The 24644-nt window shown below is 45.8% G+C and overlaps 1 protein-coding gene across 2 annotated transcripts in view; it reads left to right on the top strand.

Moving 5' to 3' along the window:
* Window positions 1-24426, top strand: part of CLIC5 (chloride intracellular channel 5) — a 150626-nt gene extending 126200 nt beyond the window's left edge. For both annotated transcript variants that reach the window (XM_058306820.1, XM_058306821.2), the window contains exons 5-6: window positions 13969-14153; window positions 19723-24426. In XM_058306820.1, the coding sequence (XP_058162803.1) occupies window positions 13969-14153; window positions 19723-19890 (353 nt within the window). In that variant the 3' untranslated portion in view covers window positions 19891-24426. The remainder of the gene's footprint in view (window positions 1-13968; window positions 14154-19722) is intronic.
* The last annotated feature ends 218 nt before the right edge of the window (window positions 24427-24644 follow it).

Below are 24644 nucleotides of genomic sequence, written 5' to 3'. Positions count from 1 at the left end.
TTCTAAAGAAGTGATTTTCCCACCAGTGAAGGTAGATAAAGAGGATGCCATGGATTGTAAGACACTATTATTCAAAGTGCCCTAACAAAAAATGCTTTCACTTAAACTATGCCATGCCTTCCATTGTTAGACATAACCTGATTTCAAAGATGGCAGCATGAAAAATGTGCATCTTAGGTTTGAAGAAATACGGTAAGCAATTACCTTTCCAAATCTAACATTCGATTCCTTCTTGGTGCTATACATGGAATGTCAAACCCACCCTTCTGTTGTGATCTTGAGCTACTCTGTTGGAAAGAAAGGAAATCTGGGTCAATGTTGTTTCCATATCCACCTGGAGTAACTACATACTAACCTAATATTTAGTAAAGCTTCAACTCTGCTCCCAGGCCCTCTTGCCTGGAAGGAAGCAATGCTTATCTCTTAGGTCGGGGGCTGGCAACCTTTCTTGATAAAAGGCTGTATAGTGAATGTTTTACGCTGTGTGCGTGATGCAAGCTCTGTTGCCACTACTCACCTCTGCTGTTGGGACAGGAAAGCAGTCGTAGACAAGACATAAACGAATGAGTCTGGCTGCGTTCCAATAAAACTTCATTTATGGATGCTGAAGTCTGAATTGGACATAATTTTCACGTGTCACAAATATTTTTCTTCTGATTTTTTTACAACTATCTAAAAAAATGTAAAAACCACTCTTTGCTTGAGGGCTATCCAAAAGCAGGCAGGGGACTGGATTTGGCCAGTGGACTTCAGTTTGCACATCTCTGTCCTGGGCCGTCAGAGGCTACAATAGCAGCTTCTCTTCATTTTCATGTGCTTCAGCCTCCTCATCTCTAATACGGTGATTATAACAGTGGCCCTTCTAGGAGTGCTTGTATGAATTAATGCATGTAAAGTACTTAGGACAGTTCTTGGCACACAGTAGGAACCTGCAAGTGTTAACTATTGCTACTGCTTTTGCTAATTTCGATTGCCCTCCCCCACGTTCCCTGGTGTGCTGGCCCTGCTCAGCTTTCTGTCCTGTGGGGAAGCACGTGCTGCCCTCTTCTGGTAAATGGGCGAATCCGCACTGGAGTCAGCTAATCACTGGAGGACCGCCGACTTCCCAGCAGCTTCTGCAGGCAGGGACTGGGCAACGCCCCAGCTTCTGCACAGGGTTCCTGAAGAGCCCAGGTCTTGTAGGGCCTCGGAGCCGCCTTCCGTTCTCTATCCCCCACTAAGGAAGGGCAGGCATGGCCGCCAGAGCTGATGGCTCTTCCCCAGGCCGCTGGCTGCCTGGTGACAAGTGCCTCCACGTGCGTCTTTCTCCTTTTCCTCCCTTCCGTCTACCAGCGCTCATCTTTACATTTCCAGACTTCCTTGACTTAAAATAGAAGCGTGTTTAAAAGGATTGAGAGCAGCCTGGGAGGGCTGTTAGCCTAGAACTAATGAGCCCTTAATATCAAAAACCTAGTGCTGTCCCCCAAAGTGTCAGGACAGTCAGTTGGTAGGGGCCGGAGGGTGGTGGGGAACTGAGGTGCAGCATTTCTCCCAGATCCCCAGGATGAGGCAAGCATGTTTAAAAGAGAGTGTTTATTATTCCAACGCACTTCAACCGCAAGGCGCTTAATGCCTTCTCCTCTTCCGCCTCTCCAGCCCTCCGCCCCCTGCCTTGGGGGGCTGCATCTGCAGGGGAGTGGGGCAGGGATCCAGGGGGAAACTGAGGCAGCATGTTAAAAGCAATGTGAATGTTGTCAGTGTCCTGCAGGGCCCTCAGGGACAGAAGTCCCTGGGTGGCAGCGGGGCTCCGTGTTTACTCGGTCAGGACAGCTGTGTCCCAGCTTGGGACGACTGGCTCCCGGGAAGAGCTCAGCTGTGGCCCCCAAACCCCGCGGTGGGCTATTATCTTGTGGGCTTCGTGTGGTCGGAGCAGTGAGGATAACGACGTGACTGTCTTGCCACTTCCTCATAAAGCAGGCATTGCCGCCTCATTTCAAAAAACACCTCCGGTCATAAAGGAACCCTTCAGCTGCCTTCCCTGGCAGCCCCTGCGTACAAACAGCCAACGCGGGGTATTCTGTTTGTTTGTTTGTAGTTTGAAGTTTTGCTTTGATTAGCATTCTTGCAAGGAAAAACAAATAACCTGAGCTCGGTGGTAGGTTTGGCGTATCTGCAGAGTACGGAGGGTCCTCGAGGCCAAGAGAGGGACGGAGGGGAAAGGGGGGTATCCTTCTGGCCCCTGCAGTCAGGCCAGGAGCCGCCCAGGGCATGTCCTCCAGAGGGTCTTTGATTTGGTTCATTATCGAGGTGGGGTGTGTGCCATTCACAGTCTAACAAATTTTGGTTTCCAGAATGAATCCTTGGGCAGTCATCAGGGCAGGGGTTGGCGCTGGCCCCGGTGTTGAACGGGGCAGACGCGGGGAGGGAGGAGGACGAGGACGGGGATGGGGAAGGTGGGTCCTGCGTGGGTGGGCACATTCATTAGGGGACGAGCCGTGTGGCGCTGTGTGGGCTTCCCGCCCCCCCCCCCCCCAGCGGAGGAGAGACCGCCAACACCATTCCCTGTGTGGTGGAATTTCCCGGCGTCTGACCAGAAAGAGAGCTCCTGGCCTGGCCTGGCCTCAGATCAAAACCCGGGGACTAAAGGAACATTAAATGACTAACCTGAACCCACGTTCAATGCCCTTTCACATCGCGCCACTGCTCCCTCGTCCTGTGTGCCTGACAGCTCTAGCGTCTGTGAGGTCTACACCTGGGAGCTAAATATGTCTCTCTCTCTGTGTGTGTATACACACACACATATGTGTGTGTGTTCTGCCATATACTAGCAGCAAGAACATTTATCAATTAGTTAGAAAGGAAATGCTTACACGTTGTTACATTATTGATGGGACACGGTATGTGTCTCCCAGCTTTGCCGTTAAGCACATAGTGTTTCGACCACGGATGCACAATAGTATGTACGTGGGTGTGTGTCTGCATTTCACTGTGTGTGTGTAAGTCAGGAGTGTCGCAGCTGGTTTCTACAGTGACTGCTCTGAGAGCCCTTTCTCTCTGATTAGAACATAACTTTGAGAAAAAAATCCCCCGGGTCTCTGTGGACTCTCAGTGGAGAATGGCTCTGGGTAAATCAGCATGTGGAAGAGGTTCCCCCAATTTGGGTAGAGCTAGGGCTGGAAATGACAATATATGAAATTCAAACACCCATTTCGCACAAGGAAAAGCCAAAGCATGGGGAAAATCCTTAAGAGAAAGCCATGATGGAACCAACAACGGGCCCGACAAGCCAGGCGTTTCTCAGCTTTTAAACTCGTTTGCTATGAACTAATGTTACTAAAACCTAAGAACTGACCCACAGGTAAATCCAATCTGGTATTCTGAATTTATCAGCAGCTTTGAGGGGGACAATTTGTTGGGGGAAAAAAGGTTGCTACACAAAACTTTAAAATGCCTAGTTCTCTTTGAAAATATGCTCTGGAGCTATCTTTCAGGAAGGCCCCCCAACCTACCTCCAGCCTTTTTATGGCTTTAGCCAGAAGAGCCTCATTAGCTAAAGAGACCCATATGTTAAAGCGTTATGGGCAAAGCAGCACTTCTTTTTGTCTGTCTTGTTATCCAACTTGAATGTGCATACGAAGCCCCAGGGGGTCTTGTTAAATGTAGTTATTGATGCAGCGGGTCTGGGGTGGGGCCTGAGAGTTCTGGGACAATTCCCCTTCAGTGGGTGGGCCATGCTCTGAGGGGCAGGCTCTCCATAGCCGTCTCCCTGAGCCAATGTGATAAGTGTCTCATTCATCCATATTATCCCTGGAGCCCAGCTTAGGGTCTGGCCCAAAGTAGGTGCTTAGTAAACGTTTGCTTCAATGAATGAACCATATCCCAAACACTTGAAGACACCCCCACCCCATCTACTCTTTCAGCCAAGAGATGCTGAAAGAGCCCGTCAGTGTCAAGGGCACTTCAAGCTGCTTCCTGCTCCAGTCTGCACAGCTCCTGCTTTTTAATTCTGCGCCACATTACAGGCTCTTCCCTTCTCTTGATTATCTTTATTGGAGACTCCCCAATCCCCTTTTAAAGCTTATGATGTTCTATGACTCCAGCTTTTATAGTCTCTGTGTTATATTAAATCAAGATGCACAGTAGGGAAAAAACCAAGATAATCTCATTTAGAACCAATTAATAAAAGAGTGTGAGAATCAGAACAGCTCCCCTCACCAAGACTGTCGTGGTGGTGGTGTTCGCTGAAGTGGTATTTTTCTTTTCACAACTACATTAAAGGAAAACTTTATTCAGTGTTAAGGGTGAAAGCACCACGAGTCAACAGAGAGAACACGGAAGGCTAAATTCGAATGTTCTTACCGCTAGAAGCTGGATGGCCACTCTGGCCAAGGAAACATTTGATGATTCGGATCATAGCAAGAAGTAGCTCTCTCGGCTCTCTTCCATTCCTGAATATTCTGGGGGTTGGGGTGTCAAATCATTTGATTTGTCTGGTTCTGACTCGGATGGGCGCATGCCCATGGACAAAACCGGCTCGAACGGCTACTCATTTTTTTGTCGCTGTTGTGGGGACGTCAGAGACAAGCCTTACTCAACCCTTTGCCAGTGGCCTTGGCCTCAGTTCTCCTTTGTCTCTTGGCTGAGAGGTGCAGATGGGTGCTGACCTATGCTCCTCTCAGCTCTGACGAAGAAGAGGCTGGAACCCTGCAGGGGAGAGTATTTGAGAACAAACAAGTGGAGCCCCTTCAGCCACCCCAAGAGACCAAGTGCTATCATTACACTTAGAAAGGGAACTGTTGTAGGGCATTTAAAGAGTGAAGCCAGTTACCTCGTCGTTTAGAGGGCTATAGAGGCACTTGACTTTAGGGTACCTTGCTTTTCTTCAAACCCTACTAAATAACTTACTGCTTCAACAAATACTTATTCAGCACCAAAAATTGGAGCTCTGTTTGCAATAAAGAAGAGCAGAGTAGATTCTTGCATGTAATTCACTTTCTACTAAGGTTGATAGGTGAAAATATCTGATCTAGTCACTCCAAAAAAGACACATTACTTCTAATTCTCCTTTGGGATCGATCGAATCTGAATCATGACCACACCTAGACTTTAGGAAATAGAAGTATAACATTTTATAATAAATTTGCTACACTTTTACTTCAAACTTCAGAAGATGCAAAACTCACGTCATAAAAGCTGTACAACTTACACAGAGTGTTTCTGCCCCCAAACCGTAACCTGTGTGGTGGCAAGTGAGGGCTCCCGGGGCGTTGAGTGATGGGGCGGGGGGAGTCCATGTAGAATTGTGCCATGTCTGGGGAATTCCGCCAAAGTGTTGGTCACTCCCCAACCCCCACCTCGCTCCTCCTCTAAAGCTGCCTCATTTCACGACTGTTAGGAAGGTTTGCTCTGGCGGGACTGTGGTTACGGCTGCAGAGTCAGAATGAAAGGACCAGCTGAATATCACTGTTAATGTCAGCGTCGATGGAACACAAGGAAAGGCTCTGCACAGTTCGTCTGGGGTGACTTCCTCAGGCCAGAAAATGAGTCAAGCACAGTATTTATCAGGCAAGACCAAAGGCAAGACTCAGTTTTTTCTTGTGACTCCTAAGAACTCATTAACTGTTTCATTTTCTTCGGTCCTTCTACCTTGGAATCACCACTCACGGCTGCACCAGGCACTGTTCTAAGCCCTCCACGGGCATTTACGCCAGCATCACCCGCAACACCCTTCTAAGGTGTGCTGTGTCATGATCTCCATTTTACAGACAAGGAAACTGAGGAACAAGAAAGTTAAGCAACCTGCCCAGGCTGGGATGTAGCGAAGCTAGGATCCCAACGAGGAAGCTGGCTCCGTGGTCTGTGCTCTTGATCACATATTACACACTGGATACAATCCATTATTTAAAATGCATGTGGTGCAGAGTTTTACAACTAGTAGGTCATTTCAGAAACCATGGTCAAATCCATTCATAAACCAACAAATACTTACTGGATGTCATCCATGTGTGTTTTCCTAAAGAGCTCAACCACCCCAGCTCCTGTCTGAGTCCTGACCCAGCAATCCATGAGGAACAGGGGACTCCAAACCTGGCCCACAGAGGGCACTCAATAAATATCTTTACTGAACCAAAGAGAATGGGCAGCTGGAGCAGAGGATGAGGATATCCACAAAATGGCCAAAAGCCGTAATTATTTAAATTTAGAGGCAGGGCAGTACTTAATATACTTGCACTCTCTAAATCTATAATGATTCTTATATAAAAAGATATGACTGTTTGAAGATGAAGCACAACAAAGTGTGATTAAATTGCTTCAGCCTAAGTGTTTGGAGGGAGGGAGAGTAGAGAAAGAAAGTCTCTGGATCTAAACACTGGAACAGATGCCCAGGAAAGTTAGAATCACCCTTGACTAGCTCATTCCAAACGTTTGAACTCAGCACTAAATGTAATCGATGGCCTGATACTTAAAAATAACCTGTTATAAAGGAACCATAAAATACTCACAGTTTTCAGCCTGATTCAGTCTGCTCCATAAACTACAACCAGCATTAATAGCTTCAGTCAGCATTTATGTCGTTCTTTCTATTAGCACAATGGGTTTTACAACCATTTATGAGTTTCTGGAAAGCCTAATAGAAAACACACATACATGTTTCGCTGTGGAAGAGGCAGAAGAATTTTCTTTGCTTAAGGACAGGCCAGAAGGGGGCGCCACAGCCCCGTCACTAGAGTCTAAACTGGGTTCCCTAATCTGGAACACATTTTCTCCTGGCAGTTTCCCTTCTTTTGGCTGGCTCCATTCAGAGTCAGTCTCTCTCTCTCTCTGTCTCTCTCCATCTCTCTGTCTCTCTCTCCTTCTGTTAATAATAAACATTTTGGGAGCCTACATGTTACAAACTGTATACAGGAAAGGAATCCTAAATTTGAAGACCTAAGTGGTCATCTTTCTCTTCAAATTTACTGTGGCTTTTAGGAGATTTGGAAAATTATCAGATTCTGGAACTGTGTATATTATCTCTACCTTCAATTACCCTTTAGAAAATAGTATACATTTATGAATTTATCCTAGATACTTTACCATGCTGGTGTTTTAAACACAGCCAAATAATTGCCAAAGACTCTTATTAAAAAAAAAAAAGTTTTTTTGATTTGTTTTGCTTTTTGGTAGAAGTAAAATAGTTCTTAACATAGGCCATATATCAGATTGACTTGAGGGGCTATATCAAAAAATGGTCTGTTACAAGGATCCCCTATAGAGCTCAGGGAAGAACATAGTCTCTCCCTCAAAGAAAAGTCTTTAAATCCCTCACAAATTTGCCGTGGAGTGCCTCCATTCACCCAGTGTTTCTCTCCACCAAAGAGGGATGGAGATCCCAATCTACCATTGTTGTAATATTAATACTTGAATCCCCACTCCAAGTAAAGAATCATTGACTGGCCTAACTGGAAGGAACCCTAGGACTTTGTCATTTAATTCACCCCTTCATCCAAAGCCAAATCCCTTTGAGAACAAATAAATAATGTCCATGGCAGTGGGCCTCACAGACTCATCTCTGACCCAGCTGATGTCACACAAGGGAAGAGCAGGGAATCTGTTGATGTTGCCATTGCATTTTACTTTCTCATAAACTGCTGTATGTCTTTCCTGTTTTTACCATGCCTAGAAATGGAGGCCTGAGAATTGTGTCCCACATGTGAGCGCCTGGGTCATTCACAGCCAGGGCCAATATGACAACATCCTCTTCTCAGGCTGTAAAGCCAAGTGCAGTGTTCTTGGTCTGATGCTAAAGGTAGACGTGAATCCTCCAAAATATCAGGCCAAGAAAATTGGACACACCCATATAGCCTAGAAAGAACAGGGCCAAACCTAAAGAGATGTTTCCAGGGAAGTCTAGGTCACCGGCATGTAGGGAAAAACTAGAGAGTGAACATCATTGAACTCTCCAGGAGTCTCCCTAGACTTGAATAGTTCTGGGATGTTCAGGTAAGCTTGACTTCAGACCCTGAACATCCGTCTTGAGCTGATCTCTTGCTCTTGTCTTTCACTTAGTATCCAAATATGTTATCAAATAAGCTGGAAGGTAGGGCAAGAGGGAACGATATCCTAATAACCAAACTTTGGTCAGAGGAATACAGATGTGTATGAAAGTCCTGCAGCAGGCAAGGAAGATGGTCAGTCCTTGGCCCCTAGAGGCAGCCTTGCAGGGTAGAAGAAGCTTCAGTTTTGGAATCCAACAGCACAGTTTAAAATCCTTGCTCTGCTCCTAACTTGTATAAATGGGTTAATATTTTGAAAAAATATATACACTTTTCTCTTTTGCTTCTCTGAATACCTTATTCTAATCTGCCCTAGGCATCCATCTGCCCATGGGGAAATTAGGATTTCTATAGAATTAATTCTATAAGAGAAAAGGAATTCAATATTGAGCTTCTGATATTGAAAATAGTATTTTCAACAAGAAAGCCAATTGTTGTCTTGAGACTTTCTAAATTCCTTTGTCTGTCCTTTGTAGCCTGGAAGACAGTTCATAGAACTCCCCCGAGATGTAGAGGAGACAGCTCCTCTGCCCTTGCCTTTAGGAGACTTGCTACTTTGCGGTTGATGAGCTAATTGACATGGAGAAACCTGTGGCCCAGAGGATTTGGAGATGAAGGAAAAGAGAGGCAGGGCATTCAGGGAAGTAGGGTAATGTCTAGGAAGGCTTGCTTTGGAAGAAGGCTGCCCGGAAGCACAGTTTCCCCCCTCTCCCCGACCCCCCTTCCCCCGTCTCTCATCGCAGAATTGACATCATCAGGACTGATCTGGAAGGGAGATAGGAGTGCAGCTTAAGTGAGAAGCAGGACCTGTGTTAGCTCCCCAGAGCCTCCACCTCGCAGATCTCAGATTCCCATCTCCCCAGTGCCACGAGCTCCGGGAGCCCCATCCCTCTGTATATACTCAAGGAGAAGAGCAGGGGAGAAAGAGGCTCTCAAAAACTAGGCATTTTTTTGCAAAAGAGACCGAGAATTCTTTGAAAGCACTGTTTAGATCATTACATCAGATTAAGCTCTAATCCAGAATGGACTAAATTTACATTGTTGTTTTTTCACTACCCAGGGGTTAGGAGCACCTAAGGAAGACCACAGCAGTTAAAAAAAAACAAGGAACATTTTCCTTATACATCCCAGGGCTACCTTCAGTGGTTGAAGTGCATGTGCATGTGTACCTGCATGTGTGCACGTGTGTGTGCCTGCATGTGTCCGTGTGTATACAGGCATGTGGGCACACCTTGGGTAAATCTAAAACTCAGTCTCTTTGCCTGTTAAATGAAGATGCGTAATAATTCCCATCTCAGCAGGTTTGCTGTGTATTTAAACGATAGATGGCATAAACATCCCTGGCCCCCTTCAGAAATATAGAGAGTGCATTTCCTTTTGGGCGCTGGGGAATGGGACTGAAGCAATGAAAAGAACAAAACTGGGCAGAGGATATCTGGCCTGGAGTCAGCCCCCAACAGCCTCAATCTCCTTCTCCAGGGGATTGTTGAACAGACACCTGACCAGGCTGCAGGCACTGGTTCTTATCTCTCAAGCTCATTTACCAGAGGAAAATCGTGGGAGAAAAACAGAGTGCAGCAACCTGGGGGCACAGAGCTGCTGTTGCCCTTTCAAAGACCACCTTTGACATCTACTCCTCTGCAAGTAGATTTGGAGCCTAAGGGGAAGTGCACGGCCCTTTGCTCAGCAGCATCCCGGCTGCACGGAGCCTGCCAGCAAACTAGGGCTGAGCCGCACTTGCAAGAGTTTGCTGGAGGCTGGATTAGCGTCTTGGCTCCCGGGCCCCCATTCAGACTCCATGCCCTGGTAAGAGTATATTATTTTCTTAGCTCAAATTGCTGTTTCCAAGTCATTATTTCTCTACGAAGAGAAAACAATATTGGGTCTTATATAATATCAACCTCAATGAATCTGGAAGTGATCAGGGAATGGGTGGATTTTTTTCCCCTTCTTTAAAAAAGAGAAAAATAAATTTGAGATTGTTTGCATATGGCTGAGAATATTTATGAACTATTCCCCTTGTTTCCTCATCACATATTTTACCCAGTGCATTTTGTGTGTGGTACAGAATAAATCTTTATGGGGAGAGGGGAAGAAAGCAGTTAAAGGACTGGGAATCCATCAAGTCCCCGGGATGTTAGTGATCCTGGGGTGCCCCGGCCCCAGGCTCACTTGCTGTGGTCTGACAATTACCCAGTCCTGCTACTCAGAGGAAGTCTTTTGGAAAGAAGATTTCCAATGCAGACTGAAGGAATTTAGGCCACCTCGTGTGACATTTCCAACATGTTCTTGTCACTCTGGTTTCTTCTGCATGCCCCCTCCCTCTTACCGCAGCAGAAAGTTCAACATGAACCGTTTCATGACCTGGGCGCCATCAGCACAAAGAAATCATTAAATTCTATGGATGCCAGATTGAGTCAGGGCCAAAGGAATGAATTGGCAGGTAGAAGAGAAGAGAACTAGCAGCATATGTCCTGGTGCTGGCATTTATTAATTGATGACATGGTAGTACTTTAGCACAGGCGTGTTGTGCTTATCTCCCTCTGGCCGAGCCTCACAACACAGCTTGTCACCGAGGAGGATCCCAGGGGAGCGCAAGAGCTGGGGCTGCGATTGTACATTGAATAAGTAGCAGAAGCAAAGCTCCAGGCAGTTGATTTCCCCCTCTAGGGACTTGGCCTCAGAATTAGTGCCTCTTAGAATCCCTCATTCTGCCACACTTAGGAATTTTCCAGAGTATAGTGACCAAGACTATGGTGTAAGGGACTGAGAGGATGACTGCCACATTTGGTAAGGCAACAGCAATAGCTACCATTAATTAACATCAGCGTATGGGCCAGGCACTATGTTAAGTACTTTCCAGGGAAAGAGAACCAGCAAGATGTATGTATAATGAATGTAAATATTATGAGATTTATTACAGGAATTGGCTCACACGACTGTAGGGATGGGCAAGTCTGAATTCCACAGGGCAGGCGGCAAGCAGGGAGTTCCCATGAAGGTTTTCAGTGAATTCCCCAGGAGAAGCTGGCTCGTTGAAGTAGAAATGGAAAATCTTCCTTCTGACTGCTGAAATCAGGTCTTCAACTGATTGGATGAGACGTCTCTTGTTGCTGAAGGCTATCTCCTCAGTTGACTGTAGATGTAACCAGCCATCGGTGCAGTCAACTCACTGATGATTTAGGTCCGTGAACTGTCTTCACAGTAACAATTAGGCCAGTGCTTCCTTGACCAAATAACTGGCACCATTACCTGGGCAAGTTGACATGTGAACTTAACCATTACAAAGACACACGCGGGATGTATGGGGTCTGAGGGCAATAAAATTAGTAGAAATAAGGAATTGGAAATAAAAACTGTTCCAGGGCCTTGGAAAAAGACCCATGTCCACAAGGGGCCTTGAAGCTTAAACCTCAGCACAGCATAGGGAGTCAATGCTGATCAGGGTCAAGTTCAACACAGGGTTAGCTCTAGGCTGCATGGTTCCTCCCCTGTCTGCTTTCACATCCTCCATCAGTATGACCCCCCCACACAGGCACCTCTTCTCCCTCTCTTCCTATCATGATTGGCACCAACTCCAACCTTCACACTGCTAATCAAATATACACAAACAGGACAGATGAAACTGAATACAATAGGGACATCCGCGGGAGTACCAGTTGGTAAGTGCCCTGGTGTACTAGTCAGGGTTCTCTAGGGAAACAAGATAGACAGGAGATATCTGTAAATATTATGAGATTTTATAGAATTGTAGAATTTATAGACAACTGTGGGGAGGAAGGAGTCAAAATTCCATAGGGCAGGTTGCAGTCCAGGAAATAGAAATGGGAATTCTCTTTCTGACTGCTGAAATCACTTCTCCTTCTAAAACTTTCAGCTGATTGGATGAGATGCCTCGTTGCTGAAGGCCATCTCCTCAGTTGATTGTAGATGTAATCAGCCATGGATGCAATCAACTCACTGACGATTTAAGTCCATGAAATGTCCTCATAGAACAATTGGGCTAGTGCTTACTGGACCAAACAACTGGGGCACCATTATGACCAAGTTGACATGGGAGCCTAACCATCAGTCCTGGTATGTCTCACTTGTGAAATAAGGAAACAACCATCCCCATTGCCGCACTTTATCCCCCCATCTCAAAGGATTACTATAAAGGTAGTTGAAGCTTCAGTTGCTGTTCTAGACCTTTACCAAATTTCATGATATTGACTTGGAGAGAGACTTGTTACATCAGTCTACTCGGGACACTGGGCATTTGGAATTAGAAGTTGCTTCATTGCCCATCTTATGTCTCTTTTCTCTTAGAAGTCAGTTTGCAAAATTTTGACAGAGACTCTATTTGATTTTTGCCTTTCTGCTTTATAATCAAGATTTTTCCATAACCTCCATAATGGAAAGGGAAAGAGGGATTTGAGAAAGCAAACAAGTCCAGTAAATCACAGGGGCTTGCTCAGTGTAGGCAGGGGGACTGGAAGGGGGGAGAGAGGGTTGGAAATAATAAGTATTGTTTACTACCCATCTTCTTGCATTGCCCTTGAATAGGCTTGCAATCCTATCTCAGTCTAGACAGTTACCAAGGGGAGTGCAAACATTTTTCCCAGCCCTGCTCACTCTATTCTCCCAAAGTGGAAACACAAAGCAGATGATGATGCTCTAGCTCAAATGCTGTACCTGGGAGAAGGAAGTATTGAGAAGCCATGTCCAACTTCCAGCTGGCTTTCAAACATTCCAGTGGTTCAGTTGATTTATCTTGGGTTGGTATCATCCGTTGTTTTAAACAAAAGGCCTTCTATGAAAAGACAAAAGCCAGGCATGTGTGGAGTGGCTAACAGAAGGCACATTTGGGAAAATCTGAACAAGAATACAGTTCTCTCAGCTCTCCTTCCAGAAGGCAACACCTACTTTGTATCTGCTGGAATTAACATCAGGACTGACTCTTGTTTTCTCAGCATCATGCACCAAACCAGATTCTGGAGAACAGCTGCTGGGGAGGGAGCTGGTGACACAGGTGCAGTGGCTGATGACCGAGTCTGCCATCTGTCCTCTGAGGTCTATGATAATGTTTTATAATGGGAAGGAATGTGAGATTCTAGGTGGAACAACTTTTGAGTGATGGCAATAGCTACTTCCTGTCAGTGTTCTTTTGAGTATTTGATTCTGCTCTTGTGTTTAAATAAGCTATCTGATAATTATTGAGCCAAGACTGCAAGTCTTCAACCACATTATCTTGCTTTGGGTGTTCATTCTTTGTGTTGTATCCATGGAAGGTTTCCCATGAAGCTGTGATTGTACCTTTCTGATGAGGAGGAGTCTGCTATCTAATGTGCCAGCCCTTCTGTTTTGGCCGCTCTGATTTTTAAATCAGCCTTCTTTATATGGATCCCAAATATACCTTCTGTATATTGGTTCTCTGGGATAACAGAGAACAGGGCTTCCCTCTTTCCTATGTTGTGTCTTCCTGGAAGCTCTGTTTGGTCCTTCTGCCCCTTTCAAGTTCAATTAGCAAGACATAGTCAATGCTTCCACAAACCCTGGTCTAGATCTCCATCCTGGGATTTCTGTACAGTTTTTATATTTTTAATGTTTATGCAAAATTAATGTGTGCATTAATTATGGACTATAAAGTTGACTAATAGTGCATTCTCTAGAGATAGCAATATTAAAATTTTGTTGTATATCCTAACAGTTTTTATTTGTATGTTTATATGACTTTTTTAAAAAAAGGATTCGATGGTGTTCATTGTTTTGTTAGGGTTTGCTTTTTCAGGCCAGTTACTGCTCATCTACTATAGAATGCTAGTGGCTGCCAGGTATTCTGTAGCATGGGGGGAGCTGGCAGCATGATGAGGGGGTAGGATTCAGGATGAGATACCCCACTCTAAAGACTCTGTGGCTGTATCCAGGGACAAGAAATGTAGTTAAAGACACTTCTTTTGCTCTTCCATACCAGCCCTTGAGAGAGGCCTGAACAAGGCCCTGAAGAAACTGGATGACTACCTAAACACCCCTCTGCCGGAGGAGATCGATGCCAATACTCGTGGGGACGATGACAAGGGATCCCGGCGCAAGTTCCTGGACGGAGACGAGCTGACACTGGCTGACTGCAATCTGTTGCCCAAGCTCCATGTGGCCAAGGTGAGAGCGTGCTCCCCACAGAGGCTCACCAGATACAGCTCCACCTCAGGTCATGTGGTTGGATCAGCCCAGGACAGTCCCAAAGAGTGGTCAAGAGCCCGGGCTCCAAATCAGATGGGCAGGAACCCAGGTTCAGCCTCCACTGCTTGCTGGCTGTGGAGCCTCTTGAGCTTCAGTTTTTCACCAGTAAAATAGGCATATATTGCTTACTTCCAGGGTTGTTGGGAGAGTAAATATGGTGTGAAAGTCTCTGCCACATTCTAGAGACTCAGCATATAATATAAAATGACTGTTTAGCCAGATCACTCCAAAGGCCTCGTCCCTTCCTCTACCTGCTAGGATGGTGCTGGCACTACCCTCACATCTCTGTTAAATGTGCCCTCACCTGCAGGTTTTCTCTGTGCACAGGCCTCCCCACCCCTCATTCCCTCCTGCAGTGCCCTGGGTAGGCATGTACCACTGTCTTCACATCAGAGGAGGAGATGGAGGCTGGGAGCAGTGATGGTCTGGCCATCGCTACACCCAATGAACACCTGTAATATGCACTATAATCCTTTCCTATATGATTCATCTTGGGATCTGAGAGATGGAATGGAAATTCAGAGGTTATCCATTCCCGCCCCAAACTGGACACCTTCTACTGTATCTGTGAAAGGTTTCCATGCAGCTGTGATGCACATTTCTGGAGACAAGAGGCCCTCTGCCTAACAAGTCAGACCTGACCTTTTGGACAGCTGATTCCCTTTATTGAGCCTAAATGGGTCTCCCTGATCCCCATTTGTTCTAAGGGGCAACACAGGGCTTCCCTCCTTTTTCTCATTTAAAGACACCATTCACACTCCTCTAAGTCTCTAAACTAACCTTTCTCACATCATTTCCTGACCTTCTACAATCCTTGAGAAAAATACAGTGTGATCGTATACTTACACTGTTCTCTACTTTTACAAGTCTGTATCTTATCATCTCAACCAGACAATAAGCTCTATGGGGTAGGGCCTTCTCCAAGCATGATGGTGGGTGCATGGTACCCCATTAATAAATACTTGATTGCTCATTTCATCACTTAGCACATGTCTTTATGTTACTGGTTTCTTTCTACCCCTCCCTGAGAAGAATCAGGTTCATTTATTACCTGGGTATCCTGCCTATCATTTTTTAGCTGAGGTCCTGGGCTAGAAATGAGAGCACACACAAGCTTGAGTTGAAATTATCTGTGTATGTACTGGGGCTCCCACAGGCCTCAGTTATGGGGAGGGAATCATACATGCCAGTGCTGATGGGTTGGACAAATACATTTATTGATAGGAATGCCCCTTTTCACTAGGGACCAATCCAGTGTCACCTGTAGGTCCTACCAAGTTGTGTCTCTTTGCAGTTATTAATTGCTTCATACATCCATCCCAAGTACCCTTTATTCTTCTTTTTCTGAGAAGCCAGTGACACCATTAGAGACAATGATTCTAGTTCAGTGACACTGAAGCAGTGCTATGATGGAAAGAGCCCCATTCTAGCAGTCAGGACACCCAAGTTCTAGTCCCATATCTGCCACAAACTAGAGGCAAATCACCTAATCTTCTGGGCATTCACATTGCTCATGTGTAACAGAAGGAACATGGATTATATTCCTTCTCACCTCCCTTTCCTTCCCTCTTTCCCTTCTCCTTTACCTCTCTCTTATTCAAGGCCCTTTGCTTTGGTCTATGATGTTTCTGGTTTCTTCTAGCCCTAAAGAACTAAGTTACCCCATCGCCCCCCTTGGATGACATGCAGTGAACTCTTCACTCAGAGGAGCCGGGGATCAGAGAGGATGGCCCGCGAGGGAACAAAGGCTGGGCCTTGCCTCGTGTCGCCTTGGATTTCTGCTGATCCAGCTTATCAGATCCCAGAGCCCTGGCAAACCTCTGACGTTTAGAAGGAAGGAAGGGGGAGCCAAGTCAGGCCTCCAGTTTGGTTTCAGATGCCAAAACTTAATCTGGGCTGTGGGAGCTAACTGTTTTCATATGAAAAAGCAAATTCAGAACATGAGCATGGAAGTCCCTGCGAGCGTCAGAGCTTCATGTGTACAGCTCCGCTCCCTCTTGGCTGACTTCCAGGTTCATCTTCATCCGGGAAAGCTGAGTTGCTCTGGCCCAGGCACTCACCGAAAGCCTGGTTTGAACTTTCATTTTCTGGCTCCCTTCTGGTCTCATCTCCCAAAGTCCAACCAGTGTGTGAGGATCTGGCAGGGAGGGCACCTGCAGGCCTTGAGCAGGCAAAGTGGGCACCTTTCCGCCGCAGGGGCCACGTTCACCCCTGAAGCACCCAGGGAGAGGAATATAAATACAAGCACAAATATATGCTCATGAATTGCATTTCCACTGTCTTAAAGCTAACATTGCATCCCTTAAAAGCCTGAAATAAAATTTCAGCATGGAGAAACTTGAGGCTGCTCTATTGAATCAGCTTGTAATTGTGAAAAATGGTTCTTGATAGATGCCTCGACCTTATTGTGAGACCTTTTCATCCATACTGGCAAATCCTGGCTCCCTCCCTTGGTTGTAGCTTCTCTTTAGTCAAAAAGTTTCTTTTCTGGGCTCTTAGTATAACCCAAGGAGCCCTCCCATCAGCAGGGCAAAGCGGGGCCCAAGGAGCCCTGGTGGTAGATGTCGGCTGCAGCGTTTGTTTACCGTGAGTGCTTTGCCAAAGGGCGCCAGCTCCCGCAGCTTTGCTTATTGGTCACACTCAAGCTGGACAGAACTGGTTCTCTGATGGCCACACCAAACCTTAATTATAACTAAGATAATTGAATATAAAGGATGATTAACTAAGTACTGAAAAATTGGGAAGGCATGATGGGCCATGGAAGATGCAACTATAGGAAGCAGCTACCATCCTAGGGCTGAGGGAACAAAAGGAGAAGGTGGGAATTATTAAAATTTTGAAACTAGGGAAAGAGCCCTGCTGAGCTGGAACTTGGACCTCTGAGGCAGGGGTGCTGCTCAGGTGCTGGGTCTGAGCTCAGAGAAGGGGCATGCAGGACTAGGGCCCAGACCCCCGAGGCAGGGCGCTGCAAAGGTGCTGGCCCCTGTGAGGGGCTGTGAGGCAGCTGGTTCTGTGAGCGCTGGCAAAACAGCAAACTGGACTCAGCTGCTGCTCCTGGGACAAAGGAGAAACTCTGACAGGGCAGGCAGCTGACAGAAGTTAGGAGTCCCTTCTCCCTCCTCCAGCCTGGCTGGCTCTCTCTCATATCCCCTCTGCACATATGCCTGGCCAAGCAGAAATGTGGTTTGTGTGGCCCCAGCCCCAGTATCACAAAGAAAGAAATAGAAGGGTCAGTTTGTTTTCTTTTACAAGGTAGTGGGGATTGGACCCCAGGGCCTCGTCCTTGAGAAGCAGGGGATCAAGCCACTGAGCTACACCCACTTCCGAAGGCTTGATCTGGTGATAAGCAACCATAGCTTAATAACTGGCACTCAAGGTAATCTGCGGAGACTGACTGCTTTATCAGTTATATAGGGCTGAGTGGAAAAACTGAAAGAACCGTGAATTAGAAGGCAGGGACTATAGCAAATATACCTGATAGATAATTGGTTGCATTAATTTCCTGACTTCTGTTTGCTCATTGCTAAGGATCTTCAGCCTTTGGTATTATGTGGTTTTCCTACATATGGCACTAGATGCACCTTGTCTGCGGTGAGGATAACTGAAGATGGTAAAAATGAAATATAACCATTTATTGAATCCCTACTTAACCTGTCTTTGCCTACTGTAAAATGGGAATATAATAGACCCTTTCTTTTAGGGTTATTTAGGCATTTAAATGGCTTGCAAAGTCCTCCTCCTGAAAAACAGTAAATGGTGGGTAAATTATGCCCTTTGTGTTACTATTATCAACATCATTAAGGAGATTATCGAGGTGTGGAAATGGAGAAGTTGTGGTTCCAATCCTTACACTGCTCGCAAGCTCAGGAAGGGAGAAAAGGCACTAAAACAGTCATTGTGATTCAAAATAGAATATAGCCTCGTGTTGTAATAGAAGGTCAAAACCGGAATCGGGGTGTGCGGGAGGAAAAACTGCGTCCTTCCAGGGAGGGTGCACGTATTTATGAAGCTGAGCTTTTCTCGCCATGGGTCGCTGTCGTCCTCCCACTCCTTGCAGCTCTCCAAGGAGCCCCCCACGCCACTGCCACCGGAACAAAGACGGAAGCCAGAGGGGCTGACCTCGGACTTTCTCCAAGTGAGCGTACCCCAGGGCCAGCAGTCCCTCTCCACACAGAAGTCAGAGCTTCAGGAGAGAGAAGCTGCTCTGCTCCTCCCACCCCAGCCCCATGGGTTAGACAAAGGGCCAGCTAATGTTCAGTCCCCTCTGCAAAGTGAAAGAAAGGGGCCCCGAGTTAAAAATAAAAATCAATAAGAATTTCAAGGTGGCAACAGCAGAGCATTAAGCCATGGGTGGGGTCCTTCTAAGAGCAGGGCCCTTATGCAATTGCACAGGCAGCACCCAAGAAGCTGGCCCTCACCAGAGGGACCTCGTTGAAGAGACTCCCCTGTCCCCACTGGGGTGCAGGAGTAGAAGCTGGGCCTCAGTGACCTCTTTAGATTATAACAATGGGTGATACTTACTGAGACTTATAATGTGCCGGGCACGCCTCTAAACATTTTATGTGTATTAACTTATTTATTCCTCCAAGGTAAGTTCCATTATTCCAGCCATTTTCAAGATAAAAGAAATTGGGGCTCAGAGAGGTTAAGTAACTTGCCCAGGGTCTCACAGTTGCCATGCGGTAGAGCCAGAATTGCAAAGCCCAGCAGTTGAGGTGCAGAACCCATGCTCGTAACCACTATGCTAGTCTTCATCTCAGCACAAGACCACTTCCCCGCAGCTCTCATAGTCCACCCCCAAGTGCGGCAAGTCACGGAGAGAAAAGAAATCACTTTATTTACTCTCGCATCACACCCTGAACCAACATATACATTCCAGCATCTACCTTTTAATTTTTATGCTGTTTTTTTCTTATATTTTCTTCTTGTATAAGTAAGGATGCTTATGTAGAACAAAGTGTAGAAGGGAAAAAAGAAAAGAAACTTTTCTATAATTCTACCAATCAATCACTGGTATAGATACTTCTAGTCACCATATAGCTGCACTTTGAACTGAACATCTACCTTGAAGAATTTTCCATGTCACCACAGTTTCCTTTACAACATCATTTCTAAATGTCATTGTATTTCTGTACCATCAGTATATTTATCCATTCACATATTGCCGGACACTTTTACTATTCAAAGTAGCCCTGTGATCATATTTATGGGGATAAGTCTCAGTGCATAGCCATGGTTATATCCCAAGGAAGAATTCCTAGAAGTGGAATTACTAGGTCCAAGGGGGAAATGCTATTTATGTAAGAAATTAACAAAATAAAACCAGAAGGTGGCGGGAGGGCCACCTTGCCTCCCCGACATTTAGCCAGTGGCCCGTTGTGCTGCGCGGAGGGCCTTCCCGCGACGCCACCTGACTGGGGCCCCCTCGCGCCCTCGGTGACTGGCTTCCTGCATTCACACCGTCTCTGCCCTGCTCTCTCTGCCCTAGATCGTGGCCAAGAAATACCGCAATTACGACATCCCCGCTGAGATGACCGGCCTGTGGAGGTACCTCAAGAACGCCTATGCCCGGGACGAGTTCACCAACACCTGCGCAGCTGACAAGGAGATCGAGATGGCCTACGCCGATGTCGCCAAGCGGCTCAGCCGCTCCTGAGCTCAGCCCGCTCGCCTCTCGCGGCCACAGGAGGACCCGGGCTCTCCAAAGGACTCCAGCTGCGCAGATTCCCCTTCCACCCGCCTCGAGGGACCTTCTGTTATCGTCGCCACATCTTCTAGCATCACCAGGACTCCAGCCTGCTCTCTTTTTATGAAGGCCAGCGCCATCCCGAGCCTCATCACGCAGGAAGCCGTCACCCTCTCCGCCCTCTGGCCTGATCTGGGTTCAGTGTCCTGGCGGTCAGTGTTCGAGAAGCCCACGTGCGGGGTTGTCACTGGCCCCTTCTGCCAATATCAGAATCTCTTCTCAAATGCATTAGAGAACGCCAGCTCCTCTCCCACCCTAGTCTTTGTCTGTAACTCAGTCGCCAAGGACACAGACCACCTTCATTCTCATTAGAAAATGAATGGAGGTGGACCCAGCTGGATTTTAGCATCTGGCTGAAAAACACCTTCAGCCACTACTTTCTGACACTCCTGGTTTTGGAGCACTGATGGCAAGATTGGAAAATCCCTCCAGACACATTCCCAGTTTCCGCAGTGCTGGAAAAGTTGTGATGCAGCCGAGCACCTGGCAGGCCCGGACCCTGGTTTCCAGGCTGTCCAGGCCTTGCCAGGAAAGGAAAGTGACAGGCAGTTTCAAACTGGGGGGCCTGGGAAGGGGAGGGGAGGGGGAGCTGTGCTGATGCCAAAAGGCCCATGGGGTCTTACCTACCATGGGATTTGCTTGCTTAGTGGTAGCTGTTTCGTTGGCAGTTACGTGCCTGAGTTTGACAGTGTTTATCAATGAATGGTTTTGGTCCATGAGATAGTAGACAGAAGTGGGAAATAGAGGGATGGGTGAAGATAAAGAGTTCTTTATGAGGCTTGATGTTCCCTGGGAATCTTCTAGACATGTCTTCTCTCTTGTGATCTAAGTCTTGGACTGGTGATGTCGTGTAACTACCAACCTTAGAGCAAAAACCCAAGAATTGGCCAAAAATTTCTTTTCCCTCTCTACTTTTCTCCTGGATACAGTTGGCTGGTTGGGTGCTAACAGGCTGCTGCTTCTGGCTGATTCAGCCGCAGCCTCTGATGGGTAAGGGATTCATTTAGTAGGTGGAACAACCATGGCCCACCTTAGGAAGAAAGTCCATGGATCTTTCTGACTGGGCAGCCGTGTGGTTTGAACTCAAAGAAAAATATGTACCCATTTGGGTTATTTTTCCTTCTTTCAGACTAAGCTTCCATATGAAAAATGACAACTCATTTCTTTTCTTAACTAATATTTCACTCCTTCGTTGTTCTCCTTGAGTTTCACCTTCTGTAATGCTAGCCCGGTCTGAGCATGGGGACCCATGCAGAGGAAACTAAGAAAAATGAACTAATCATCAACTCTCTCTCCCAGTGAACACCCTCTGAGAAAATCCATCCGCCAACGGCCCTCACACTCAACAATCCTTCCTTATATGTTGCTTGTTGGTAGAGGGTGAGGCTCCAGAGGGCCGGAAAGCCCCTGGACTTGGCTCATTTCTCAGCGAGGGCAGGACAGCACGGGCCCTTTCCATAGAAACATCAACAAATTCTAACCCAAGCGATCCCTGGACCTACCTGCCTCCGGGGATCTGAGGAAAAAAAGTGACCCATTGATCAGAACAGAGGGGAGGAAGCAGGAGGGCTCCTTTAACTGATTGAGGAAGAGGAAATGTCTCCATAGGACATTTTATAAGCCTGAGAGCTTTGAAATGGCAGAATGAGTTGATTCATTTCCAACCCTGAGGGCACCTTTCCATGGACTCCATGGAAACTTTGTCCCTTGAGATCTTTAAAAAGGAGAACTGGTAAGGAAACAGTCCTTTTTACTGTAGGGAAAAGCCCCAAACTGGCCTCTGGAGAAAAGCTCGAATGATTCCAAAGGCCTTTTAATCAGTGTGAAATCCTGTTGCAGCTCTGCAGCCCTTCCCTGCGCGCACAGCACGGGTAAGATAACCTAGACTCTCCTGGGCCACAGCTGTCCTGTTTGTGAACACACCTGTGAAGCACAGCCAGCTCTGGCAGGAAGCTCAGACTGTAGTTCCAGGTAGAGAAGCTCCACCTGGAGCAGTTTCCAGGCTACTAAGAGTGTGATACCATAATCAGAATTCAGCAATTGGCATTTCAAAAAAAAAAACCAAACAAGCCAAACCAAATCAAAAATGTTATTTCCAGTTCTTCTTTCTGTGATTGGGTTTGTTTTACATAAATAACAAAATAAGGCAATGTTGGGGGGGGCCAGTTATATGATCCATGTAACCATTTAACCATTTAAAAGAGAGGGAGAAGTTATATAATCAACTACAACCATATAAATGGAAGGCACATCTAGGTACTTAAATCAGAAAATTTTTATTTCAACAGTAAATTCTTACTACAACTATTGACTTAAAGTTTTGAAATATTTAGACCAGATTTAACATAGCCTTTTATTAAAATAGCAATAATACTAAATATTACCGTCTGATTTTTTTTTTTAAGAGATTTTTCTCAAGATACTTCAGCATCTTCTGTGCTTTGTAAACCATCTCCCCACAACAGAGTGGCAAGGACTTTAGCTGTCCCAAGAACCAACTCAGGGAGGATCGGAGACCCCATCCTCAGTGTTCAGTTCTTGTGCTGGTAGGGCCAGCAAAGACTTTGGTCTTTTCACCAGAAAGAGGTCATGCCAAGGATGAGACTTCTGGGTTGCATTTTCTGCCATTTGTGAAATAAAATAACACATTCTTTACAGCATCCTTGCATACTGATCACTCTGAAGACGGACAATACCGAGCATCTTAGAATGATCTCCAAATGGGTCAGACCTGGAATTGACCTTGAGGTTCTAAAAGTCCCAAGAACCCAAAGGCTGGTCAAGTAGGATTAACAGAGAAGTAGAGTCAGAAAGGCAAAGGTGGGAAGAGGATTTGGCTCAACTGAGAGTGTCTACCTACCACATGGGAGGTCCAGAGTTCAAACCCAGGGCCTCCTGACCCATGTGGTGAGCTGGCCCATGCGCAGTGCTGATGCGCACAAGGAGTGCCGTGCCACGCAGGGGTGTCCCTGGTGTAGGGTAACCCCACGTGCAAGGAGTGAGCCCTGCAAGGAGAGCCGCCCGGTGTGAAAGAAAGTTCAACCTGCCCAGGAATGACACCACACACATGGAGAGCTGACGCAGCAAGATGAGGCAACAAAAAGGGACACAGATTCCCAGTGCTGCTGACAAGAATGTAAGCAGAGAAAGAAGAACACGCAGCGAATGGACACAGAGAGCAGACAATGGGGGGAGGGGAGGTGGGGGGTCGCAGTGGGGGGAGCGGGCAGACAAATAAAAAGGTCTACCCACTAAGAGTTTCCCATCACAAGAAAACAGCGTGGGGCTGTTTCTAAAAGTAAATTGGCCTAGAGACAGCAGATACCTGGTATGTATTTCTAGGGGAGAGCAAATCCAGATGCTGGAAAAATTAAGCATTAACTCAAGGTGAAAACCAAGTTCAATGATTCCTAAGGAAAATGAAAATTGAAACATTAACTCATGGTGAAAACTATGTTCAATGATTCCTAAGGGATCACTTCCTTATTATTTTATATGGCATGAAAGGCAGGTATGCTGTTCCACCTGATGCCTTCAGCTCTGATGTAGGAGAACAGGAGTGATGGCAGCATTGGCCGTGGGGCCCTTTTGCACACAGGCCCTTTGTCTCCTTTTCAGTGTTCTTTCACACTGGAACCAAACAATCTGTGCCCTTCTCATAAATATATAGTCTTCTCCTTCTGTCAATATTCTTCTCCCAGCTTACTTTCAATTCATAATTCAGTATGACCCAAAATGGGTATAGCTTTATGTAAAAGTTAAGGAAATAAATCCAATACCCCTCCATCACTGCATTCCCAAAATACAAATATTGCCTCATTATAGGGTTTGGACCAATCTGTGTTTCTCTAAAGGTAATCTGATTGGTTCTTTTTTGGGGGGGAGGGCAAAATATAGTTTTAAGGATACAATCATCTAAGATATTTTATGTATAGTTAGAGATTTCACATTATCAACGATGCATATATTTAAAATATGAAATATCCAGCTGATGTTTGTGAATTTGTCTTATTTTCTTGGCTACCTGGTTGTCCCATTTTATAAGTTGGGGAGTTACCAAATTTAGCAAAAGCTGCCTAGCTTTTATAAAAGAACAAGCATTTCACTTTATATAGACACTCCAAATGATGATTACTTGATTTCCTTGAGACCTTTAACTGTGGTGATAAAATAATCCAACTTGCTTTCAGGCCTTAATAAATGCAAAATGCCTTTCAATGATGATATCACTGAGTGTTTTCTTTATGAATCTGACCCAGTTATAAATTCTTTCCCCGGTTTTGATTGGTACTGACTGATTCAAATAAAGTTGGTTTGTTTTCAATTATTACGAAAGTGATGATCAGACTTTTACTTGGGGGCAGAGATGTCCTATGTGGTTTTAAAGGACAAGTATGAAATGACTCTTTCCAATAAAGGTTGTTTTATTTTCTCATTATAAAATAATACTGTGTTCCTTCATTTGAACAATTAAAATATAAAAAGAGAAAGCAAAAGAAAACAGAGGAGAAGAGGAGAAGGAAAAGAAAAGGCTGTAGTCCCAGCCATTTTATCTAAGCCAGGTTAAAAGTTGTATCCTTGTAGATGGGCTACGTAAGAAATCATATTTAATACTAATGACCCTTCGTGTTTTCTATTTCAATTTCCTATCTGTATTGTACCTA

This window comes from Dasypus novemcinctus, chromosome 11, assembly GCF_030445035.2.
Source record: "Dasypus novemcinctus isolate mDasNov1 chromosome 11, mDasNov1.1.hap2, whole genome shotgun sequence".
NCBI lineage: Eukaryota > Metazoa > Chordata > Mammalia > Cingulata > Dasypodidae > Dasypus > Dasypus novemcinctus.
This window is presented reverse-complemented; position numbering and strand designations above follow the sequence as displayed.